General features: G+C 40.8%; 1 protein-coding gene across 1 annotated transcript; it reads left to right on the plus strand.

The window, feature by feature from the left end:
* Positions 1-3,719: 3,719 nt before the first annotated feature.
* On the plus strand, positions 3,720-18,639 carry arhgap25 (Rho GTPase activating protein 25). Its single transcript, XM_080738556.1, has 11 exons — positions 3,720-3,857; positions 9,231-9,433; positions 9,787-9,874; positions 10,237-10,350; positions 10,792-10,996; positions 12,486-12,618; positions 13,232-13,305; positions 15,107-15,228; positions 15,813-15,970; positions 16,888-17,456; positions 18,257-18,639. The coding sequence occupies exons 1-11, from the start codon at positions 3,764-3,766 to the stop codon at positions 18,456-18,458; spliced, it is 1,962 nt and encodes a 653-aa protein (XP_080594682.1). The 5' UTR covers positions 3,720-3,763; the 3' UTR covers positions 18,459-18,639.
* Positions 18,640-21,099: the final 2,460 nt, after the last annotated feature.

Consider the following 21,099-nt stretch of genomic DNA (forward strand, 5'->3'; position numbering starts at 1 on the left):
TCGGTTTAAATCGGACAGACTGTACAGATGTAGCCTCGTAAACCAGTCTCTTCCAGTAGATGGGAGGAGTCAGTTTACTAGGCTAGTACAGATGTGCCGTTTCCTGAAAATGAAAAAATAGCTGATCTACATTTTCTGCAAATCCCCTGTCTCTTGTGATCCCCATTTCATCCATTCAGTTTTGACACTGTTTGATTCATATTCCGCAATCCCACCCCTCATTCTTCAACCATTCAAAACCATTTTTTTTTAATAAGCAGAGCTAGCTGATTTATTACTTTGGTATAGCAACCTACAATATGCTTGGCTTTCATGAAATACAGACCATTATGTGTGTAAGAGTAGTCATTTCTGTATGTTGGATATCTGATTTTGAGCAAACAACCTCGGTTACACTTTTCAAAAATAGCAGATCTACAAGCTCGCAGCGCGGCACTCGGTGCCGCGCTGTGAGCTTGTATATCTGCTATTTTTCAATAGGGAAATTGAAAATTTAAATTCATTTTTGAAAATAAAAATTCAATAGGGAAATCATTCAAGTTATTCCATTAGAACATCTACATGTTCATAATATTACTCTGACAAATGATGTCATGTATGTTACAGTTGCACGGAGAGATTCAATTTGTGTTGACAACCAATCCTGTTCTTAACCTTATTAAGTTATACTTAGTTTGAATTTACTGTATTTGAATGAAGTTGTTAAAGTGAGAATTTAATGTTGTGTTTTTCCAGGCTATTTTATAGAGATCAAATTATATATATATATATTTAATGCCTATGTAGAGGAGTAAGAATTATAACAATTTATCTTTTCTTCCTGTGATGTTTTGTGCACTTGGGGGACTAATATGATATTTGCTGTTAGAAGCTGTTCATTGTAGGCCTACATCATGTTCTCTGTTTTGTACTGCTAAGTGCTAACTGTGACAGTGCAAGTCAAAGCAAAGCAGTTTCATGAAAGTCAACCCCTATCATCAACGTTGATGGTTATTATTAGGCCTATTATCCACTGCCAGTTGTGAGTCAGTATCATGGGCAACCACGAGAGGGAGCCAAAGCTATTCCAACATTTTCAGTTGTTTCCAATCCTTGTCTCTGCCAATGTTGCACTTAAGCAGTGAGATACCTTTAACACTGCTGTTTGATACATTCCATTCCCCTTAGGTTTTGAGGAAACTGAGATAGATAACTTTTTAATACTATCCTCATTCCAGTAGAATGTTATGTATATAAACTTTGGGAAAGTATCTTTCACAACTGAACTGTAAAGTTTAAGTATTTGAAAATCTCCCTTATGCTACATGTAGCCCAGTGTACTTTTAACAATACAAATCAATCAAACTCACATCACACAGTTGCACAGGTTTATATAAATCAGCTTTACAGTATATTGTTTTGCAAGTACATTCTGCAAAATAACTTTCCGTGATGTATCAACATATAATTACTGTCCTATACTGGTACACTAATGCAGTTATTGTAGAGAAAGCTAATGGTGTTCACAATTCTGATCAAGGGCCCAAGTCTGAAATTAGCTTACAATTTGTCCACAGAACCAGAGTTGAGAATACTGGATTACAGAACACAAGGAGATATGGACTACAATCGACTAATCTATCAATCAATCTATCAATAATTTATGAATAATGAAAACGCTGTCTCATCAAAAATCTATGGAAACCTGTTGCACACAACCACTCAAAAACACCACTGTGCTTTTTTTTCTTTTCTTTTTTTTTTTACAATATAATTCTGTTTTGAATTGAAACCTCAGTAAAGTAAGAATTTCTATGGAATGTAATGGGAGCTATTTACTGTATTTGCTTCCCTTTGTGGACCCTTTTGTTTTGTCAGATATTGTCTTATACAAGAACTTGATGTTACATATTATGATTTAGATTGATTATTCTTCTCTATTTGATTGTCCAGTGTGTTAAGTTGTGCATTTGTCCAGAGAAACATTGTAACTGTTTCGATGCTAAAATGTGCTTTGCCAATGTTTGATGAAAATACATAGGAAAAATTATGTGGTTTGTGTGACTGATTTGCGTTGTTCCCCCTTGTTCTTCCCCATTTTGTCATTGTTTATATGCCATTACCAAAATTGGCTTTGTAAGTACTATGGTATTTTTAGGACTGGCACATGGCCATGCACTGTATGGTTAGCAACTGCCTGTAGTGCTTTATCACAACATGTGACTTAGATCAGTGGTTCTCAACCTGTGGGTCGGGACCTCCAGGGGGGTCCCCAAATTATTTTGGGGGGTCCCCAGATGATTAACTTAATGTGCAACAGTGTTTTCTCACTCAACAGTAAACAAATCAACACAAAGTTTAAGTGTCTAGTGGGTATCTGCACATTTCTAAAGTGCAATATAAGGACTTTTTAATACCTCTAAAATGACAAATTAAACATTGGCCAAATTGTCAAATGTTAGAGGCAGAAAGTGTGAAAATAGCAGATCTACATACTTACAACGTGTTAAAATATGATTATTTTGGGGGTCGCTGCCTAAAAAGGTTGAGAACATGTGACTTAACTCACCTTGAAGCAGGCAGGTACACATTCATGGGGAGTTAGGCACGGTTGTTGGTGGTTGTTACCACCAGTGGTGAAAAGTAACTACTCTCAAATACTGTACTTAAAATTTTAAAGTATCTTTATTTTACTGGGGTATTTCCAATTATCAATACTTTTACTTCTAATCCCCGACATCTCAGAGGCAAATATTGCACTTTTACTCCTCCACAATGATTTGAAAACCTTAGTAACTAGTTAACGTTGTAAAACAGACTGTACATTAACCACGTAAGCCAAGGCTATTTGAAAATAGCAGATGATTTTTATACATTTGGAAACATTGTGTGAAATTTATAATGTACATGAGTACTTTAACTTCTAGAACACTCCATTCCCACTGGCAGAATCCGCCCTCATATTATAAGTAGAACAAAAGGGCCCTAACAGAGTATTTCTACGTGGTGTATTGATACTTTTCCCACCACTGGTTGTGACAGTCATAGACCATTGGGTAATACTGTCTGCAGCACCAAGTGTAAGTAGTAGAGCTGTGTGAACAGAGTCTAGTCTATACTATTATAACTATTATTACACTTTGGCACATGATAGCAGAGCTAATGTGATGCCTCAAACAGTATCAATTAATACAGTATACTACAAAGTGTCTAATAGATTACTCCATGTGTCTTTCTTTATTACCGCATGCAATCTGAAGCAATAAGACTTTGCATATTGAACACAGCAACCCTGAGAGGAAAACCACTTCCTGGGCTGAGTAAGAGTGTGTCTGTGAGTGTGAGAAAGAGAGAGAGAGGGGGAGAGAGGGAGAGAAAGATTTGAAGTTGGGTTTTTGTGACCTTAAAAGTTGTATGTCATTTAAAATAAGCCCTCCGGAGCTATACTTAAAGCCTGTCAGCCTGGAAGGCTTTCACATATGTACAACACACTGTTAGAGAACATGAACAAGTACGCACATGGAAGTAGTCAAGCCTCATGAAGGGACATGTTTTGAAAGAGTGAACAAAAAGCAGAAGAAGTAGGAAGTAGGAAGTGTGATAGAGACAGGTTCTAGGTATGTGCAATAGCCTCCTGGGTAGGATCTCTAGAGGACCAGCATGTGCTGTCATGACAGAGAGTGTGCAAGTATGTGGATATGCATGTAAAGTATGTGTGCATGTGTTAAGTGTGTGAGTTGTATGTTTGTTTTGTGTGTGGCCGTGGAAAAACCTGTAAAATGATATGCTGGTCAGATCTATGAAACGGACTATGTCTCTCAAACTACCTCGGAACTGGGATTTTAGCGCCCTGAAGGCTGAGACGTCGGCCAGAATAGGTAAGCTTGTGAATTCTCTCCATCTGCCCTCTGGGATGGAGGATATGAATGCATTTACATTTCACATTAACAATTAAAATGAGGAATATGTGACATGAAAAACAAAAATAATTATGACCTTTTCATGAATAGTTTAAAACTGTCAAAACTGCTGTCAAACAGACAGTAAATCGTAAACGTATATGTGTGTGTAAGGGAAGCAGAAGAGACTTAACATTTTAAAATAACTCAAATAGCTGATCTACATTGACATGTTGTGAGCATTTAGCTCAGCTATTTGAACTATTTTTTTTTCTTCAAATGAGTAAAAAAAAAGGCAAAGAAGTTTAAGGATAAGGGGTAATGCATGGACAAAAATAGGGCCCTTGGTCACCATATAAGTGATGGTTGCACTGCATGAATATACTGCATGTACAGTATATGGTATATGCTATAGGCTATACTACATGCATGTACTGATCTCCTGTGATGGTTTAGACATTTAACCGTGAGCTTAGTGTATTTGTTTAAAGGCTTCAGAGCAATTGCATATACTATTTGTCTCTCGGGCTGAGAGATGGCACACCCATTGCAACATTATTATGGCAGATTAACATTTGTACACAGTGGTAACTGGATATGTTTAGCAGTACTTTAGTAGGCAATTAGCAGTTAGTTCTGCTTATCTTTTGTGTGCCATTATACAATAACACTCCCTTTATCTATAATATATTACAATTTAATATGTATAATAGACTGTGCAGAATTTAGTCAGGAAGTATATCTGCCTACTACAACACATTGTCCTGAATTACTGATATTAGCGTCAGTTCCTTAAACTGAATGTGACCTCACATATATTATGTAGTGAGAAGGGTCACACTCAGTTGTCTGAGTTGTCAAAAATGTCTACATCTATTTAAAATTACACAATCGTGCTGTAGATGTAGATGTAGTGTGGGCTTTGAGCAGGAAACTGATTCAATGTATGTCGGCTTGGTCTGACTCTGCAGCTCTGCTTCTGTGTGCAAAACAAATAAGCAATTGAAACTCTTCAGATAACTCTTCAGAGCTCTTGGAAAATGTATTTTCCAGGAGAATTGTATAATAAACATGTCTGATACATCTTCTTTCAAGGCCTTGCACATCAACAAGCGCACCATCCGAGTTGGCAAGCGGCGGTGGACAATGTTGCCATGTCCACTTATTAGAAGCGACTTCACTTTGGTCCGGTTTTTCTGTAAAGTCGCTTGGAAAATATTGATGTTTTTTTTGCTTGTTTCTAAAGAGTATTTTTAAATAGCAGATCTACAAGCTCACAAGACGTTGCATCGATTGGCTACTTTCGAAGATCTAATGCTCATGTAATGTGGCACTTGTACTGAGCAGGATTACTATTGCAACAACACATCATCAGTAGGGTAAAACTAACCTGTCTCACAACAAACTAAACTTTAGACGTGAGCTGGGTTTACTTTAGACTAATAAGTAATCATGCCTGCTCACGTTCCCTAGGGGGTGAACAATCTGTTCAGAGCCAACATCGAAGCATCACTTCTTTTGGACTTGTTTTCATAGACCTGGTTGCTTATTTCTCTTGTAAAGTCTGTCCACACTGGTGGTGGATGGAATAAGTTAACACCTGTCCTGTTGCAATGCTCAATGCCCATGGTTTAAGTCTGCAGTGTTTAGCAGAAATAGGCTATATTAGGCAACATTAGCATTTGCTTAGCCTGTAGGAAATGTAATGCACCTGTTACATAGCATAGCCATAGGCTATTCATTGATTGTTTTGTTGAAAGATCTCTGTTCATGGTTATATTCTGAAGAGTTTATTTTTGCCTGTTACCCTTTTACAGATTTGCAAGTTCACTTTTTTTTCTTTCTTTCTTTTTGCCTCTATTGATATGACAGTAGACTAGACAGGAAATGGGGAGAGAGATGGGGAGTGACTCGAACCCACGACACACTGTCAGGCATCAGTGCCTATGTTGTATGAGCCTGGACCACTAGGCCAGAGGGCGTTTTTTGATTGATTGAATACTTTAATTGCAGTTCGCATAGGAAAAGACAGGAAAAAGTACAGTTGAACGTGATTAGTGGAGCTGACTCTGGTGTTGTGATTGTGGATGTCTTATACCCTGAGCCATTCCACCGTGGTAAAATGAGCAGGGGTTAAAAGAGGTCCAGGTGTGAGGCCAAGCAGTAGCCTAACCATTTATTTTGGGATGTTTGGAGCCTTGTTTTTAAAGCCTTTGTGGTGCTATATGGTACCATGTGTGGACTGCATAGTCTAAGTTTTGCTTATTTGCTTTTTGAGCGGTGGTGACCGCTCCTATACGTGGCCGTGTGGGTCTGTCTGTGTGTCTGTCTGTGTGTCTGTGTGTCTGTATGTAGCCTGAACTTCCTAAACTTCGGCACGCTACTAGTCCCACAGTTTTGGCACCACACACTTGCGCCATATGTCAAATCGACCGGCTTACTGGGGAATAGTCGGCTAGTAACTTGCTAAGAGAAAGGTTCAATAGTTTAATTGATATTAATTTATTAGTGAATTAATTTTCCCCATTGACTTATAATGGGAATGGCAAAAACTCACATTCATTTTCTTTTTTTCTCGCAAACCATAGGGGCTACAGTTTCAAACCTCGGAGAGGAGATTCATAATGATTTTAAGAATTAATCGAAACATAATTACATCACTTGGCCACATGGTGGCGCTATAACGGCCCACTTTACGTTTTGCCCCGTAACTCTTGAACCGTAGATCGGAAAATTTAAATTCTTTTTTCCCTGGATTCCTTGGGTCAAGACGCATCTCCCCATATAGGCCACGCCCATTTGCGCCAGGATAGATTTTCCGCCATCTTGAATTTTCTCCAAAACACACTTTTTGTTCCTTTTCCTACATATTTTCTTCAAATTGCACAAAAAACGGTACACATGATCTATGAACCCATGCAATGAACATACTCAAGGGATATTGCGATAGTCCATTCCGTTCGTTCGTAACGGGCTTCCAAAGTTAGCGGGAGGGGCCTGTTTTGCAAACAATAGCCATAAATCACAAACAAAACGTCGAGTCAACACTGAATTTCAACCACAGGTGGGGGGTGGCATACTCAACGAATCCCCAAAAGCATTTCCACTTGGCCACATGGTGGCGCTATAACGGACCACTTGCCTCGCAACTCTGGACCCGTAGGTCAGAAAATTAAAAATATGTTTTCCCTGGATTCCTTGGGTCAAGACGCATCTCCCCGGGAAACCTGCGGTCGCGTATTTTTACCCTTAAGCACTGCAACCCCCGCTGCACCCACCCACCACCGCTCACTTCACACGGGTGTGATTTTTTAAATTAGTATTCCCCACCACAAAATTCCTCAGCAAATGATCAAATTCTCAATTTTTCTTCATAACATACATTTCCCACAAAACACAGACAAAGAAAAGTCAAATGGATCATCAACTATAAATCACAAAATCACATTCTCAACAGATTGCCTACATATGTCAATCAATTATACATACAGTGTCAAAGATGTAGGCTACCGGATTGACCCATTTGTAAGAGTGTACACTGACATTTGTAGGCTACATATCATACAAATGTAATTAGTACACTCTCAGAGTTAAAAGAACACTGAGGATTGTACAGTGTGCTTTGACTCTGTCCCCATTCATGCTATGGAAAACCTGCACACGTCAATCACCCCATATTCACGCCATGCGTTAATCGGCTTGACGTCAAAAAACATTACACTTGACGTAGGGCTTCATTTGATGGTGAGCGTTCAAAGGGTCTCTGACTTGCCGCGGGGCTGCTGAGTTCTGCCTCGTCACGAATGTGAGCCAGCTTGAAAGCCCTTTGTGAGCTTTGGGCTCCTCTGCCCAGGGCGCGGTGTCACGTCCATCACAGTGTGTGGGCCAGCCAGCGGTTCCTCAGCATCATCTTAACTTTCCACTAATCAAATGGGAGGGTGACGTTATTAAAAGTACACCAAAAGAGCCAGGCTCCTTGGTGGGGGGCCTTCAAAGTGTTGCTGGTCCCCGCGGCGATGATTCTTCGGCTTCCTGTTTACTGAGGCCGGGCCGTCTTTTTCTCCTCTTCTCTCTCATCTGGCCTATCAGTAAAGCCTAACACGACACGGGGAATTGAACAACAGAGAGACTGCACTTGATCGCCATCTCTCTGGGTCTGCCACCCCTGCACATCGCACCAATGTCTCCAGCCTGTCTCCTTCCTAACTGGGCCACGTACACCTCTGTTGAAATCCTTTCATCTCTCTCCTTTCATACCACACTAACGGCTGGTTCTACAGACAGGGATCTCCATGTATGGGCATAAAAGGGTATGATGTCAGATGTCATAGATATCATAGACTTTCACATAACGAATAACTGAGTAAGCATGTTTGGGCTCTCACAGCATATCTCCATATACAGTACATGGATCTCCATATATAATCTGTTTTAGGTTATAGGTTGTAACAAGAACACATTTGTTTTGACAGTAATAGGGCTTCCTAACTGGCCTAGAAACTATGAAGAAATGAAAAAAGGAAGCTCCTTGAATGCAGAAAAAAACATAAAACAATTTAAATCGTGCTATACATTACTGTACAGTTAAATAAGCACCGTAAAAGCTAGGAACACCAGAATGCTGTCAACACAATACATGCTGCAGAACTAGGCAACGCATTTCACACTATAGTCCTTCCTTGGACATTCAGTCTATTTGTAACTCACCATTTCATAGTGTCTGTGGAACAATCACTGCTGTAATCTTACAGCACGCACCTTACACAGGAAACCTGTGAGGCCAGATGATATCTATAAGTTTCCTCTCAAGACTACTGCTCAGAACAAGTGCACACATCGATAAACACCCACTCTGCATCATTGGGCCAGAATAGCTAGTGTGTACACTTACATCTCCAATCTTCAGAGATGGCTGTTGAAGCTGAGGCTGGGGACATCTTTGGTTGTGTTCTGTAATCGCGGCATACTGCAATTTGGTCATGTTTTTTGGTTGGTGTGTTTTTGGAGTTCACTATTTTTTGGAGTTTGAAAATGTGTTATTGTCGGCAAGTGACACTGTCCTACTACGGCGTATAGATTTGGCTTAAGGAGTGGGCAATCCATCTTCATATTCATTCTTGTTAAATGGTTGAACAGGAGAAAAGGCACTGGATTATGCCTGGCCAACTACAGGCTTATGTAGCCATTCATGTTAAACAATGGACTGTCCCTAATATATCAAACTAAAATCTCCCTTGGCCATGGGGGAATTCACCTTTGGATGAATGGAGGATGTTTGGTATCCCACGTGGCGGATCTGGCCTCAAATCCAGGTGATAACACATAATATTATTTTTGCTGCTATCTCTGCAGCACGGTCCAAGAGTGTGATGCCAGCCGAGGGGAGCCCAGGCTCAGGCTCTCCAGGCTCTCCCAGTTCACTGGAACGGCCTCTGAAGGCTGGCTGGCTGAAGAAACAACAGAGAAACATAGTTAAGAACTGGCATCAGCGATACTTTGTCCTGAGAGGGAGCACACTCACCTACCACAAAGACGACAAGGAGACCACAGTACAGGTAAGACACAGTCAGTTTAGTTTATGGGGTTGTGTTTGGTTTTAGTTTGGCTGGTTTAGTTTAGTTTAGTTGTATTTCGTATTAGTTTTGTTGGTTCTGTTGACTTATTTTCTTTCATTTAAGTTTTGTTGGTTTCCTTTTCGTTTTATTTTTGTTTGTTGGATTGGTTTAGTTTAGTTTAATCTCACCCGCATTTTTAAACATGCTGCATGTTTAAAAATCATAGAGCACTGTCTTGCATGTACTGTGTGGATGGTCATGGATGTGTGGAGTCTTGGACCTATTACCTGCATCACCTGTTGCCTGTGTGCATGTGCATGTGCATGTTGTTTATGTGTGTGTTGTTTGCCCAGGGAATCATTCAGCTGAAGTTCAGCAAAGTCAGCGAGCTGCCTCCCAACACAGATGATCCCGGGAAATACCTCTTTGAGATTATACCACGTACGTAAGCAAAGAGGATTTAGGTCTAATATACACTTTGTCAGATGACAATGTCACTCTGCAAAAATGAACGGTTTTCAATCGGAAAACCTATTATTTTCGTCAAACACATTACACAGAAGTATAAATTAGGCTTTACTCTACAAGAGGGAGGGATTTCGAAATGCAATTACATTTAACAGACGAACCCCAGCTCTACACACGCCCACATGCACCATTTTGTTCCATGTGTACACTTTCAGAGTTATGGGGGCCATTATCTACGCATACCAAACTGAGGGCCCATGAAATTAAAACGGTTTGTGAACCACGTACTGTCATCTCCACCAGGCACATCCATCTTGTTGTGTGTCTCCTTACAGGTAGTCATGGAGACAGAGTGCGCAGTCCTTATGTGTTTATGGCCAGCTCTCAGACGGACATGGACGAATGGGTGCGTACTCTACGGAGGGCCATTGGAGTACAAACTAGTCAAGGTACTAATTGATTCTTTCTACTTCAAAATAAGGATTTTGCAACCATACATTGTGTGGTGCATGCATTAATAGATGCCAGAACTCCACACTGCCTTTATTAACCCTCATTAAAAAAATAATAAAGGGGCACTCCGTGGCGTGGGGCACATATTTCCAAGAGACCTAAGTTGTGGGTTGCAGCCATCAGGACCTGAGGAAGAGTTTCTATGACATACATTTCAACTTTTTGCATTTGTGTGGCACCCCCTATGTTTAAAATTGAAAGCGCATTTGGGGCACACTCTAGAGTTCCCTCAACGTGCAATTCCAATTTGTGGTTGATTGGATGTTGCATTCCGTAATATATCATTTATTACTATGTGAACATGCTGATTTTATACAATCAGATACAATCAGCCTAAGATGTCTGCATTTTTGCCCCACCCATCTTGCCCGTCACAGTGTTTGGAAAGAGTCTCGCAGACACGGTCACGTACGAAAGGCGTTTTGGACCTCACATGGTGCCCATTCTGGTGCAGAAGTGTGCCGAGTTCATCAGAGAACACGGCCTCAATGAGGAAGGCATCTTTCGCCTCCCTGGTCAGGAAAACACTGTCAAACAGTTCAGAGATGCCTTTGATGCAGGAGAGAGACCCTCGTTTCCAAGGTAACCAAATCCTAGATGGCTTGTGTTGAATGCTTTCCTACTAGTCTATATAACCTCTTGAACCCTCGCATCCCTACAGTATACTTTGATTGATTGGTTGATTGATTGATTGATTGATTGATTGATTGATTGATTGAAAAATGTTATTAGACAAAAATGGAGAACAGTATAAGTATAGTCAATACAATACAAATGTAGTACAGTACAAGTACAGTTAAACACCCTTTTATGGTCTTTTTTACGTTGGAAGTCCTTCATGGACAAATATCAAGCAAAGAAAACATTCAATATCATCGCAGTTATAATACTTGGGGAACATTTGGTAAAAATAGCAGATCTACAAGCTTGCGACTTGTTGCAATGTCATGCGTTGTGAGCTTATAGATTTATGGAAAAAAGCAGACCACAAACAAGGCAGACCCTGGTGAATTAAGTATTATTTTAGTTATAAAGATAGGCATTTCTGTAGAAGACTGTGTGTCAAATATTGGGCAAAGAGCAGCGAGGTAGCCCAGGTACTGTTCATATGAAGTACTCTCAGAATACATTTTTAACAGTTGAAGTCAGTCAACAGGTTTGAATCAACTAATTGACAGCATGCAGGTTAGGTAATCGGTGTTCATACGTTCTGGGAGCTTGAGGGAAAATGAGAGATGAAGAGAGGATGCTAAGATAGGGGAGGTGACATTACACTTCTGTCTGCTTTGTTCTGCAACTCTTGCCACATCCTGTCATATGCTGAGGACGTCTGCATTACCCAATTGCACCTTCAGTTCAATCAAATGCTTACTCGTGTTATTTAAACTGTCCATTTGAATCAAATCAACAGCTTGTCTGTAAACCGAACTCACCTTGTGATGACTTTATCAGGTTGACCATATCATGCAGCACCGAATATGTGTGTTTTCAGCAATATCCTGTTGCACTGTGTGGGTTCTGTGTGTTCATGTAGTTTGTTGGTAAATGGTAATCCTTTAGTAATCATGTGAGGGTAGACTGCAGGGGTGTCACAGCTGCTGCCGCATTGCGAGCTTATAGATCTGCTATTTTTGAAAAATCGTGAAAAAAGTCTTTGAATATTTCCTTCCTTCTAAGGTTCTTTTTTAAAAAACATATGTTTCTATGTCAGTGGTGCTCAAACCTTTTCATGTGGAGGACCCCCAAAATGATATGTATTTAGCCACGGACCCCCATCTCAAAATATTTAGTTCCAGGGACCCCCCAGAAGCAAAATTTGAGTTACAAATGTTCGCTTAAAAAATACATATTCAAAGATATTCACATTTTCACAATTTTTCAACAATAGCAGATCTACAAGTTCACAGAGTGGCACTTGCTGTGAGCTTGTATATCTGCTTGTATATCCCCCCCCCCCCCCCCCCCCCCTTTTTTTGACGCCCCTGGGGTGGACTGCCACAACACATGTCCCAAAGCTGATTCTTTTTATGTGTTTGACACTTGATTGTTGGTCTGGTTTTGGTTCCTGCAGTGACACAGATGTCCACGCGGTGGCGTCTCTACTCAAGCTGTATCTGCGGGAGCTGCCTGAGCCAGTGGTGCCCTGGACTCAGTACCAAGACTGCCTGGACTGTACTCACCGGCTGAACCCAGCAAGAGCAACAGTAAAGTCATGTTTTCTTTTAATGCAGGGGTCTTCAACGTTTTTCAGGCCAAGGACCCCTTAGTTGAGGGAGAGATGAAGCAAGCAACCTTTTCATAGATTCCATATAGTTTGACAGCACAACGTTGACAGCACAATCATCAGTGTAGAGTTAACATGTGTCAACAAAATCTCAAGGGCAAATATTGTACTTTACTCCACTACAATTATTTGAAAACATTAGTTACTGTTAGTGTTACTTTGTAGATTTTGGTTATTATTACAACAAATATACAGTAACCACTTCAGCCCTATATACATCCATTTGAAAATAGCTGATCTACAAGCTCACAATGCGTCTGCTATTTTATAAAGATTTTTATACATTTGAAAACTTGTGAAACGGGACATTCTGCAATGTGTACTTTCTACTTTTGGTACTTTAAGTACATTTTGATGTCAGAGTTAAGGGGAGACCTTGAAATGTAAAAGTTTGAGAAACACTGTATTGGAGTAGAAGTACTGAAAATTGGAAATACTCCAGTAAAGTAAAAAATACGTCATAATTGTATTTGAGGACAGTATTGAGTAAACGTAGGTTTACTTTACTTTACACCACTCTTCTGTCCTCTCAGGGTCTGGAACTGTTGGAAAAACAAATTGCTCTTCTTCCCAGGATTAACTACAACCTTCTCAGTTATATCTGCAGGTGAGTACTAAAATCTGCAGCTGATTATAACACCAGTTAAGGCTTGGTTGAGGAGGGTTGGTTTGTGTGTAGATAGATACCTTTATTATCCCAAGGGGGAAATTTAGTTGTCCAGTAGTAGCACAGCAGTATACAGTTATTTACAAAGTTACAGAGACGTAAGAAAGATAGATAAGAGGGGAAAAAAACAAAAACAAAGACAAGAGCAGTACAGTACCAATAAGGAGAAGGTGCATCAATAGAGGGGGCGAATAATATATAAGTATATATACATAAAGTGTCTTGCAAAAGAGACCATAGCAGTCAATGCTAGTTAGTGCAAACAAGTATCTCACTGTCATTGTTAAACAAAGCAAAAATACTCAGAAACTACCAACACTAACAACCTAATAGTGCAGTGTCAAAAATCAGTGCGAAAAAAGAAGAAACTAGGAAGCGTGTCACCGCAAGGCGCACATGAGCACTCTTCCTGGAAGGTCCTTAGAGGTCAAAGTCAATACAGCAATTGTTCCTTAGAGGTCGAAGTCAATACAGCAATGGTTCCGTAAGTCTAAGTTAGGAAGGTAGACCTTTTCAAGTGTCCGTTATGTGTCTCGTTGTACAGCTTAAGGGCAGCCGGTACAAAAGATTTTCCTAATCTCTCACATCTCCGTACTGGGTAGGTAAAGCGGTCGTTTCCTCTCTTACTCCAGTAACTGGTGATCTCTAGATGGAGGGGGTGGGAGGGGTTCTCCAAGATGGCATCTAGCTTCTTCGCAGTGCGCACCCTGGTTACTTCCTCCACCCCCTGCAGAGAGGACCCCACGACAGAGCCTGCTTTCTTCACCAGTCTGTTTAGGTTAAACGTGTCACCTGCTCTGTTGTTGCCACCCCAGCATGTTATGCCAAAAAAGAGGACACTTGCCATGACAGACTGATAGAACATCTGTAGCATCCTACTGCACACCCCAAACGATCTCAGTCTTCTCAGGAGGAACAGCCTGCTTTTCCCCTTGCTGTGAATCGCCTGCGTGTTGTCCGACCAGTCCAGTGAACTATTCAGGTGTACTCCGAGGAATTTGTAGTTATCCACGAGCTCAACCACCTCACCTCACCTCACCGTGTGTGTGTGTGTGTGTGTGTGTGTGCGTGTGCGTGTGCGTGTGCGTGCGTGTGTGCGTGCGTGCGCGTGCGTGCGCGTGTGTGTGTGTGTGTGTGTGTGTGTAGGTCATAGTATTCCTTGATTCTGATTGGCTTCCAAAGGGAGGGGGAGGGGAGGACTATTTTACAAAAAATACCCCAAATCATGGCCTCTAAAAATCGATAAGTTTGTGTAAAATGGGCCGGCCCCTACTACAAACAGTCAAGTGGAATTGAATATGAAAAATCTGAATGATACATGTTTATCACATCATTCACATGCCTCCATAATGTGTGAGTTTTGGACAAATCTAGCAAGAAGAGTGTTTTGAATAAAATGCCAAATGGAGGACAATCAAGTCAGGCGGAAATGCGGCTTGGAGTGTTGCATCATAATCCAAGCAAGGAATCCTTATTTTTTATTGTGTAACAGTTTAAGAGTTATATGGCAAAACACAAAGCGGTCTCGTGGCGCCATCATGAGGCCAAAGAATCTGGAGTGTCTTCCTTGACTTACTGGGAGTGTACATGCTAAGTTTGATATCAATCTGCCCAGCAGTGTCCACGATTAGCTGCACGGACACACATGGACACAGACAGACATGGACAGGGGCAAAAACATAATCTCTGCTCCCATCCTGTGCCTGGCAGAGATAATAACAGTTATGTTAACATGTTACAGGTTTCTATACGAGGTGCAGCAGAACAGCAGTGTGAATAAAATGAGTGTGGAGAACCTGGCTACGGTGATGGGGATCAACTTACTGAAACCTCAGATAGAAGACCCAATAACTATGATGAAGGGTAAGGTCAATGGAATAGAGGCCTGCACAACAGGCACGTGAACAAGGGGGCTTGAGCCCTTGCCCTTTTACCTGTCTGTAAAAAGTGTCCTCTCCAGACCGTGAATGCAGTTTTTACTATGGTGAAAGAAATGCAAATGCCCTCTTTCCATGCCATACCTGAAGGCAGCGTTCAAGAGAATTGCCTTGTCCCAACTCTCCTGAACTTGAATGCAGCATCTTATGTTGAAAGAATTGCCCTCACTGTAGAAATCCATGCTGTACGCCACATCTCCATGTATTTCCTTTTTTATGCTTATTTTATGGGTATCAAGTACCGAAAATAGCCGACCTCCAAGCTCACAATGCGTCGCAGCTTGGAGGTCTGCTATTTTCAATATTTTCACCAAAGGGCCCTTTTAGAAATGTCAGCCCCTGCCTCTCTAACATTCTCTGCACTTCCCTGCAGTACAATTTCTGTACACACTGCTCAAATTATATCACACAGTGGGGTTATCATATTTTGTGAATGAAATCTACTGTGCAGATTGAAGAGATTGATTTCTTGTATGTTTCTGAAAACAAGGCTTTTTAACTACCTTCCAGCAACACCTCAAATACAGAAACTGATGACAACGTTGATCAGACAGCACCAGGCTCTGTTTCCTCCCGCCAAGGATGTATTTCCATCCACGCCCACCAGGAAGAAAAAAAAGAAAAAGAGCAGCGCCCCTCGCAGCTTCGTGGGCTGGGAGTCAACTGAGGTTAGTAACATCTGCAGTAGTTCACTGTTGCCAATAGAAATTCCATTTCATGCTTTTGTCTTAGTACTATGAATTACTGTATACACGTGATGGCCATTGTAGACTTACTGCCTTATACTTTGTTTATCTTGCATAAGTATTGTGTCACTGTAGAAGCCCTGTTGTTATGCTTTTACAATTGTTCTGCTTTAATATGATACTATGTCTATGTGTTTTAAATACATGCAAAGTTTATTTTCAAAACGGACATATGTCTTCATATGGAGCATTAGTAACTTCCATGTATCTTCTAAGAGTCAAAATCTATTGGATAAAACTCGGAATATTCTATTTTAACTGAACAGAACAACAACAAAGAAAGTGATGTTGGTCTAGCTAAGTAGCCGACGTGGCCCATAGTTCAGGAACCTTCCGTTTCTGTGGAATGAGGCAGCTTTTGATGTACAAGTACATCGTCACTGTCGGGCAGAAACCTCGTATCTCCAAGTTTCAAATTTGTATGTTTTTCGCAAAGTAAAGCCCTGCATCATCATACAAGGCCGTCGCACAAAAGTAGTGAAAACAGCAGATCTACAAGCACACAACGCCTCGCGGTGCGAGGCGTTGTGTGCTTGTAAATCGGCTGTTTTCACTAGTTTAAATCATTTTTAAAATGATAAATGCAAAATGAACGGTTTTGGACATACAAGGTTTCCACCCGACAACGACGACATGCTAGAATGTCATGGCTAGGGAATTACACCCAATCCAACACTTGAAACTCAGTTCCAAACAGGGAGGCATTGGGTTCCTTTTTTCTTATAGTCAACCACCCAATTTCAGGGCCGACACTTTAACCTCTTTAAGGCCACTGAGATGGTCATGTCTATGGTATGGTAAATGAGAGTTTAAATCAGTATCACCCCTGTCTATTTCAGCTGTGTGAGGCTTCCCTGTCGGAGTCTGCTGAGGACGAGGATGACAATGACAGTCCAGAACCAGAGGCAGTAGACGGCAACTCCTCTGCCATCCCTCAGGATCCACTCTCTGCACCTTCCTCTGATCCCTGGTCATCTGTCAGTTCTCGCAAGCGCACTCAGACCTTGCCCACCTTCAACTGCCCCACCTCTGGCATTGTGGCTAAGGTTGAGGCTCTGAACCGCTGGAGCCGAATCCAGGAAAGCACAGAGGAGAAGAATGAGACATTCTCAGAAGACATCTTCAAGATCCTGGACCTCCAGAGGTCTTCGCTGTTTGGGGGTCCTAGTCTGAAGACCACTGCCAAGGAAGGAAAGGACAGGTGCATGGTCCGCAGAGGAAGTGACGTCACGGCTTCTTGCGCCGAAGGGTTGCCAGAAGCGGTTGTTGATACTGCCGTGTCCACTGAGACACAGTCACATGAGCAGCCCACCGAGACCCTCACAGTCAACACGTCAGCCTCTCAGTTAAACAGTGAGGCTGAAAACCATGAAGACAGCCAGGAACACACACAACACCTCATTAACAGGCGAGTTGTCATATATTGAAACATATTTAATTCAAGAAAATGCTTTTTTTCCTTTGCGTGTTTTGCAACTTATCACTCTGAGAGTGTCCATTATGAGTAAAGTAAACTTAAAGGAGTAGTTCACCCCAAAATGACTTTTTTTCTATTGATTACTCATGCCACAGAGACTTCAGTTCAATAATATTTTTTGGTTATTATTTTCAAGACAGACATACCGGTATACTGTATGTCTTCATATGGAGCATAAGCAACTTCCATGTATCTTCTATGAGTCAAAATCTATTGGATAAAACTCAGAATATTCTATTTTAACTGAACAGAATAACATAAAGAAAGTGATGTTGGTCTAGGTATCAAACTTACTTACCGGTATGCATTCTGGCTAGCCATCGCCACGAAAAGGGACCGCCCACTTGTCCCTTGCGTAGCCATCATTGACTCTTGGCTTGAGAGATTGAACGGTATGTAACCCCTATTGATTCCGGATGGGGACCCAAATGCATTTGGGTCACAATGCATCAATGGGGGTACATTTATTGTAATCACATTTTTATCTTTGGAAAAAAATATTATTGAACTCAAGTCTCAATGGGGTGAGTAATCAATATAAACAAAGTCATTTTGGGGGTGAACAACTCCTTTAAACTTTATGTTGGTTTGTTTACTGTTGAGAGAGAAAACAATGTTTGCACATTTAAGTTAATCATCTGGGGACCCCTGGGGGTACCACCGACCCACAGGTTGAGAACCACTGATATACAGTACAACATGTCTCAGAACTCCTCTCTTTGTTCTTGTAGTCTGCAGCAGAAGAACACGGAGCTAACTGCCACTGTGGCCGAGCTGAGGTCAGCCCTGGAGAGTGAGCATCGCCAGAGGGCTGCACTGGAGATCCGTCTGAGGAACGCAGAGCGGAGCCGCAACGAGGCCCAGAGCCGCAACCGGGAGCTGGACAAAGAGATCCAAGCATTTCTTACCAGAGAACCACGAGCCCCCAGCTAAGAAAGGACACATCGGACCCACACAGATGTGTGCATCCTTCTTGTGGGATGTTTCATTCTACTCTAACTTATAGCGCCGTCAGAGTGCATGAGAACACAGAGGATAAATGTTGAAACTTCTTTTGTCTTTAGATCTTTTAAACAGATCAAGGACTTTGGAAGTAGAATGTAGATTTGTTATGGTGTTAAAACATGTTAAGAGGACTGATTTGCAGGATGGTCATTCTCCTTTAGTGATATTTCTAGGGAAATTATTAACTACTTTGCTATGTGTTTGTACCAAAATTGCTGCATGATGATGAGAATGGATCTTGTTTTATGAAAATGAATGGAGAGGTTATTGTCACTTTTAGGCAATAACTCTAAATCTATAGGAAAACAATGTAGGTGTAGAGTCACATCAGCCATCCAGGTAGTAAGATATCTAAAAGCATTTCTACAGTGACAGAAACAGTACATTTACACAGCTCAATTATGTGTATGTCCACTGTACTCTGTCTTAGATAAAGTGTTTAGATACAAACACCAAATACTTAGCCATGATCAATGTGCCTTGTCTTAAGGTAAATGCTTCATTACGCATATTGTTTCAAGGACAGCCTGAGGAAATCTTAGTAGCCTATTGAGCTGTTGAGACTCATGTCTAAAGGAAGTACACAGGTACAGTATGTGGAAGTTACAGAGTCACATGACAGAAAGGTCCCATGTTCCGTTGTTCACCCCCAGGTGTGCATCCTCTGAATTTGTCAATACGTTAATAGCCAGTAGTGGAAAAATTACTCAAATGTTTTACTCAAGTATCAATACTGCAATATCTGCAAAGTAACTACTGTAGTAACTAAAGTTTTCAAATAAATGTAGTGGAAAAGTACATGAAGACAGTTAGTGGAGAAACCTCTGATCTGTACTGGATTAGGCTCTTTCTACACTTTCTACACACAACACTTGGAGGTGTACTGTACATCTTTGGACCTGTTGAAATGGTATGAATAACATCAGTTTACTGTCAACATTTTATTTTGTTCCCTATTTTGAAACAAAGCAAACGATCTAAAAACATTGTTTGAAAATTAAACTTTTACAGATTGGATTGGATATTTTAGAAATATTGATGGACTTGCAGGCTAATCCCCCTGCCATCCTTTTTTTTTCCTGTTACAAATCGTGTGGTCACATGAAAATGCACTTAATAAAAATAAATAATAACACTGGCAAGGTTTCAAAAATAGGAAATAAGTCATAAACACTTGACAATTCACCCTTTGTCAGCCTTCTGATTGGTCCCTGACTGACCAAACAGCAGGCTCTTTATGCCTTGTCTCGCCCTGGTTCCGCCTTTTTTATGTTGAATTTGCTAAAACATCATTTTTGGAGAAATAAAAACATTTAAAAACATGCCCAGTCACTATACTGCACCTGAGAGTCTCCTTTTTTTTTTTACTGAAACCAAGTTTAAAATGAGAATTGAATACACAAAATAACAATAAGAAGCAACTGAATTTCAATGGTAGTGGATGGAGAGAAAGGGCTGTTGTCCCACCAAGTCACAGCAACCAATGGGTGCAAAGAAGGGCGGGACAAGGGGTGGGACTTGACAAAGGGTGAATTAACTAAGTAAAAACAACTAAGTTAATAATTCTAGACTCAAGCAAAACTGAACTTCCCTCACCTGAAGCATGCCTTTTAAAAAGGTGGGGCAAACCATACTTGTAATTATTAATTGGCAACTCATTAACTAAAATATGGCAACCTTAGGCCCATGAGTTATCTTACCCAATTACTATACGAATTTCCAAACTGATTCAACTATATTGTACAGGCCCAATACTTTCACTTATATATCAGACAAAACATAATACAATACTCCTCTACAGTGCTTGACCCCCCACATTAACGCCCCCACAGAGTCAATAAATAAACAAATTAATATAAATCCTTTCAGTACTTGTGTGTTGTCACTTCTAAAAATATGTACATACCGGTACATTAATTATTGGATGAAGCTGTGTCTCTGTGTGTGTGTGTGTGTGTGTGTGTGTGTGTGTGTGTGTGTGTGTGTGTGTGTGTGCGTGTGTGCGTGTGTGCGTGTGTGTGCGTACGTGTGTATGTGTGCGTGTGTATGCCCCGTTTTCAAAGTGGGTGACAGGGCACCCTGGGGTGCCGTGACAGCAGTCCAGGGGTGCCGTGAGATAATTCGATAATAGTCTGAATTTATTTGGACACTTAAAACATATATTTAGTATCATTTTAAACTTGAAATACAACTTTGTTTTCAGTCAGTTCTGACCAAAATGTCTATTATCTCAACCTTTTCCTTGCAACAACACGCTAAAATGTGCTATAAAAATAAGGTGCTGGGAGTGAAAATTATGAATGAAAGATACATTTCTAGGGGTGCCTTGAGCCCCAAAAGTTTGGGAACCCCTGCCGTATGCACAGACAAACACTATAATGACAATGGAGCTAGGGCTGTCTCTACTACTGAAATGAATGTTAAGGTATGTCTTTAACACCATGCTTTTAAAAATATATATTTTATATAAATATTGGTCCATAATACGGTTTTATACAGGTTTTAGCCTAAACAACCATTCAGATATTGAAATGTCATGTTCTGTCTGTCTCTAATTCCAAGCCATTTC

Source organism: Nannobrachium achirus (assembly GCF_963921795.1).
Source record: "Nannobrachium achirus genome assembly, chromosome: 12".
Classification (NCBI taxonomy): domain Eukaryota; kingdom Metazoa; phylum Chordata; class Actinopteri; order Myctophiformes; family Myctophidae; genus Nannobrachium; species Nannobrachium achirus.

Bases quoted from the DNA above. Each gene is read 5' to 3' on its own strand.
- arhgap25 (XM_080738556.1), top strand. From the start codon at position 3,764: ATGCTGGTCAGATCTATGAAACGGACTATGTCTCTCAAACTACCTCGG. The intron at 10,351-10,791 runs GTACTAATTGAT...TGCCCGTCACAG, and splicing joins TGGAGTACAAACTAGTCAAG to TGTTTGGAAAGAGTCTCGCA. The intron at 15,229-15,812 runs GTAAGGTCAATG...ACTACCTTCCAG, and splicing joins CCCAATAACTATGATGAAGG to CAACACCTCAAATACAGAAA.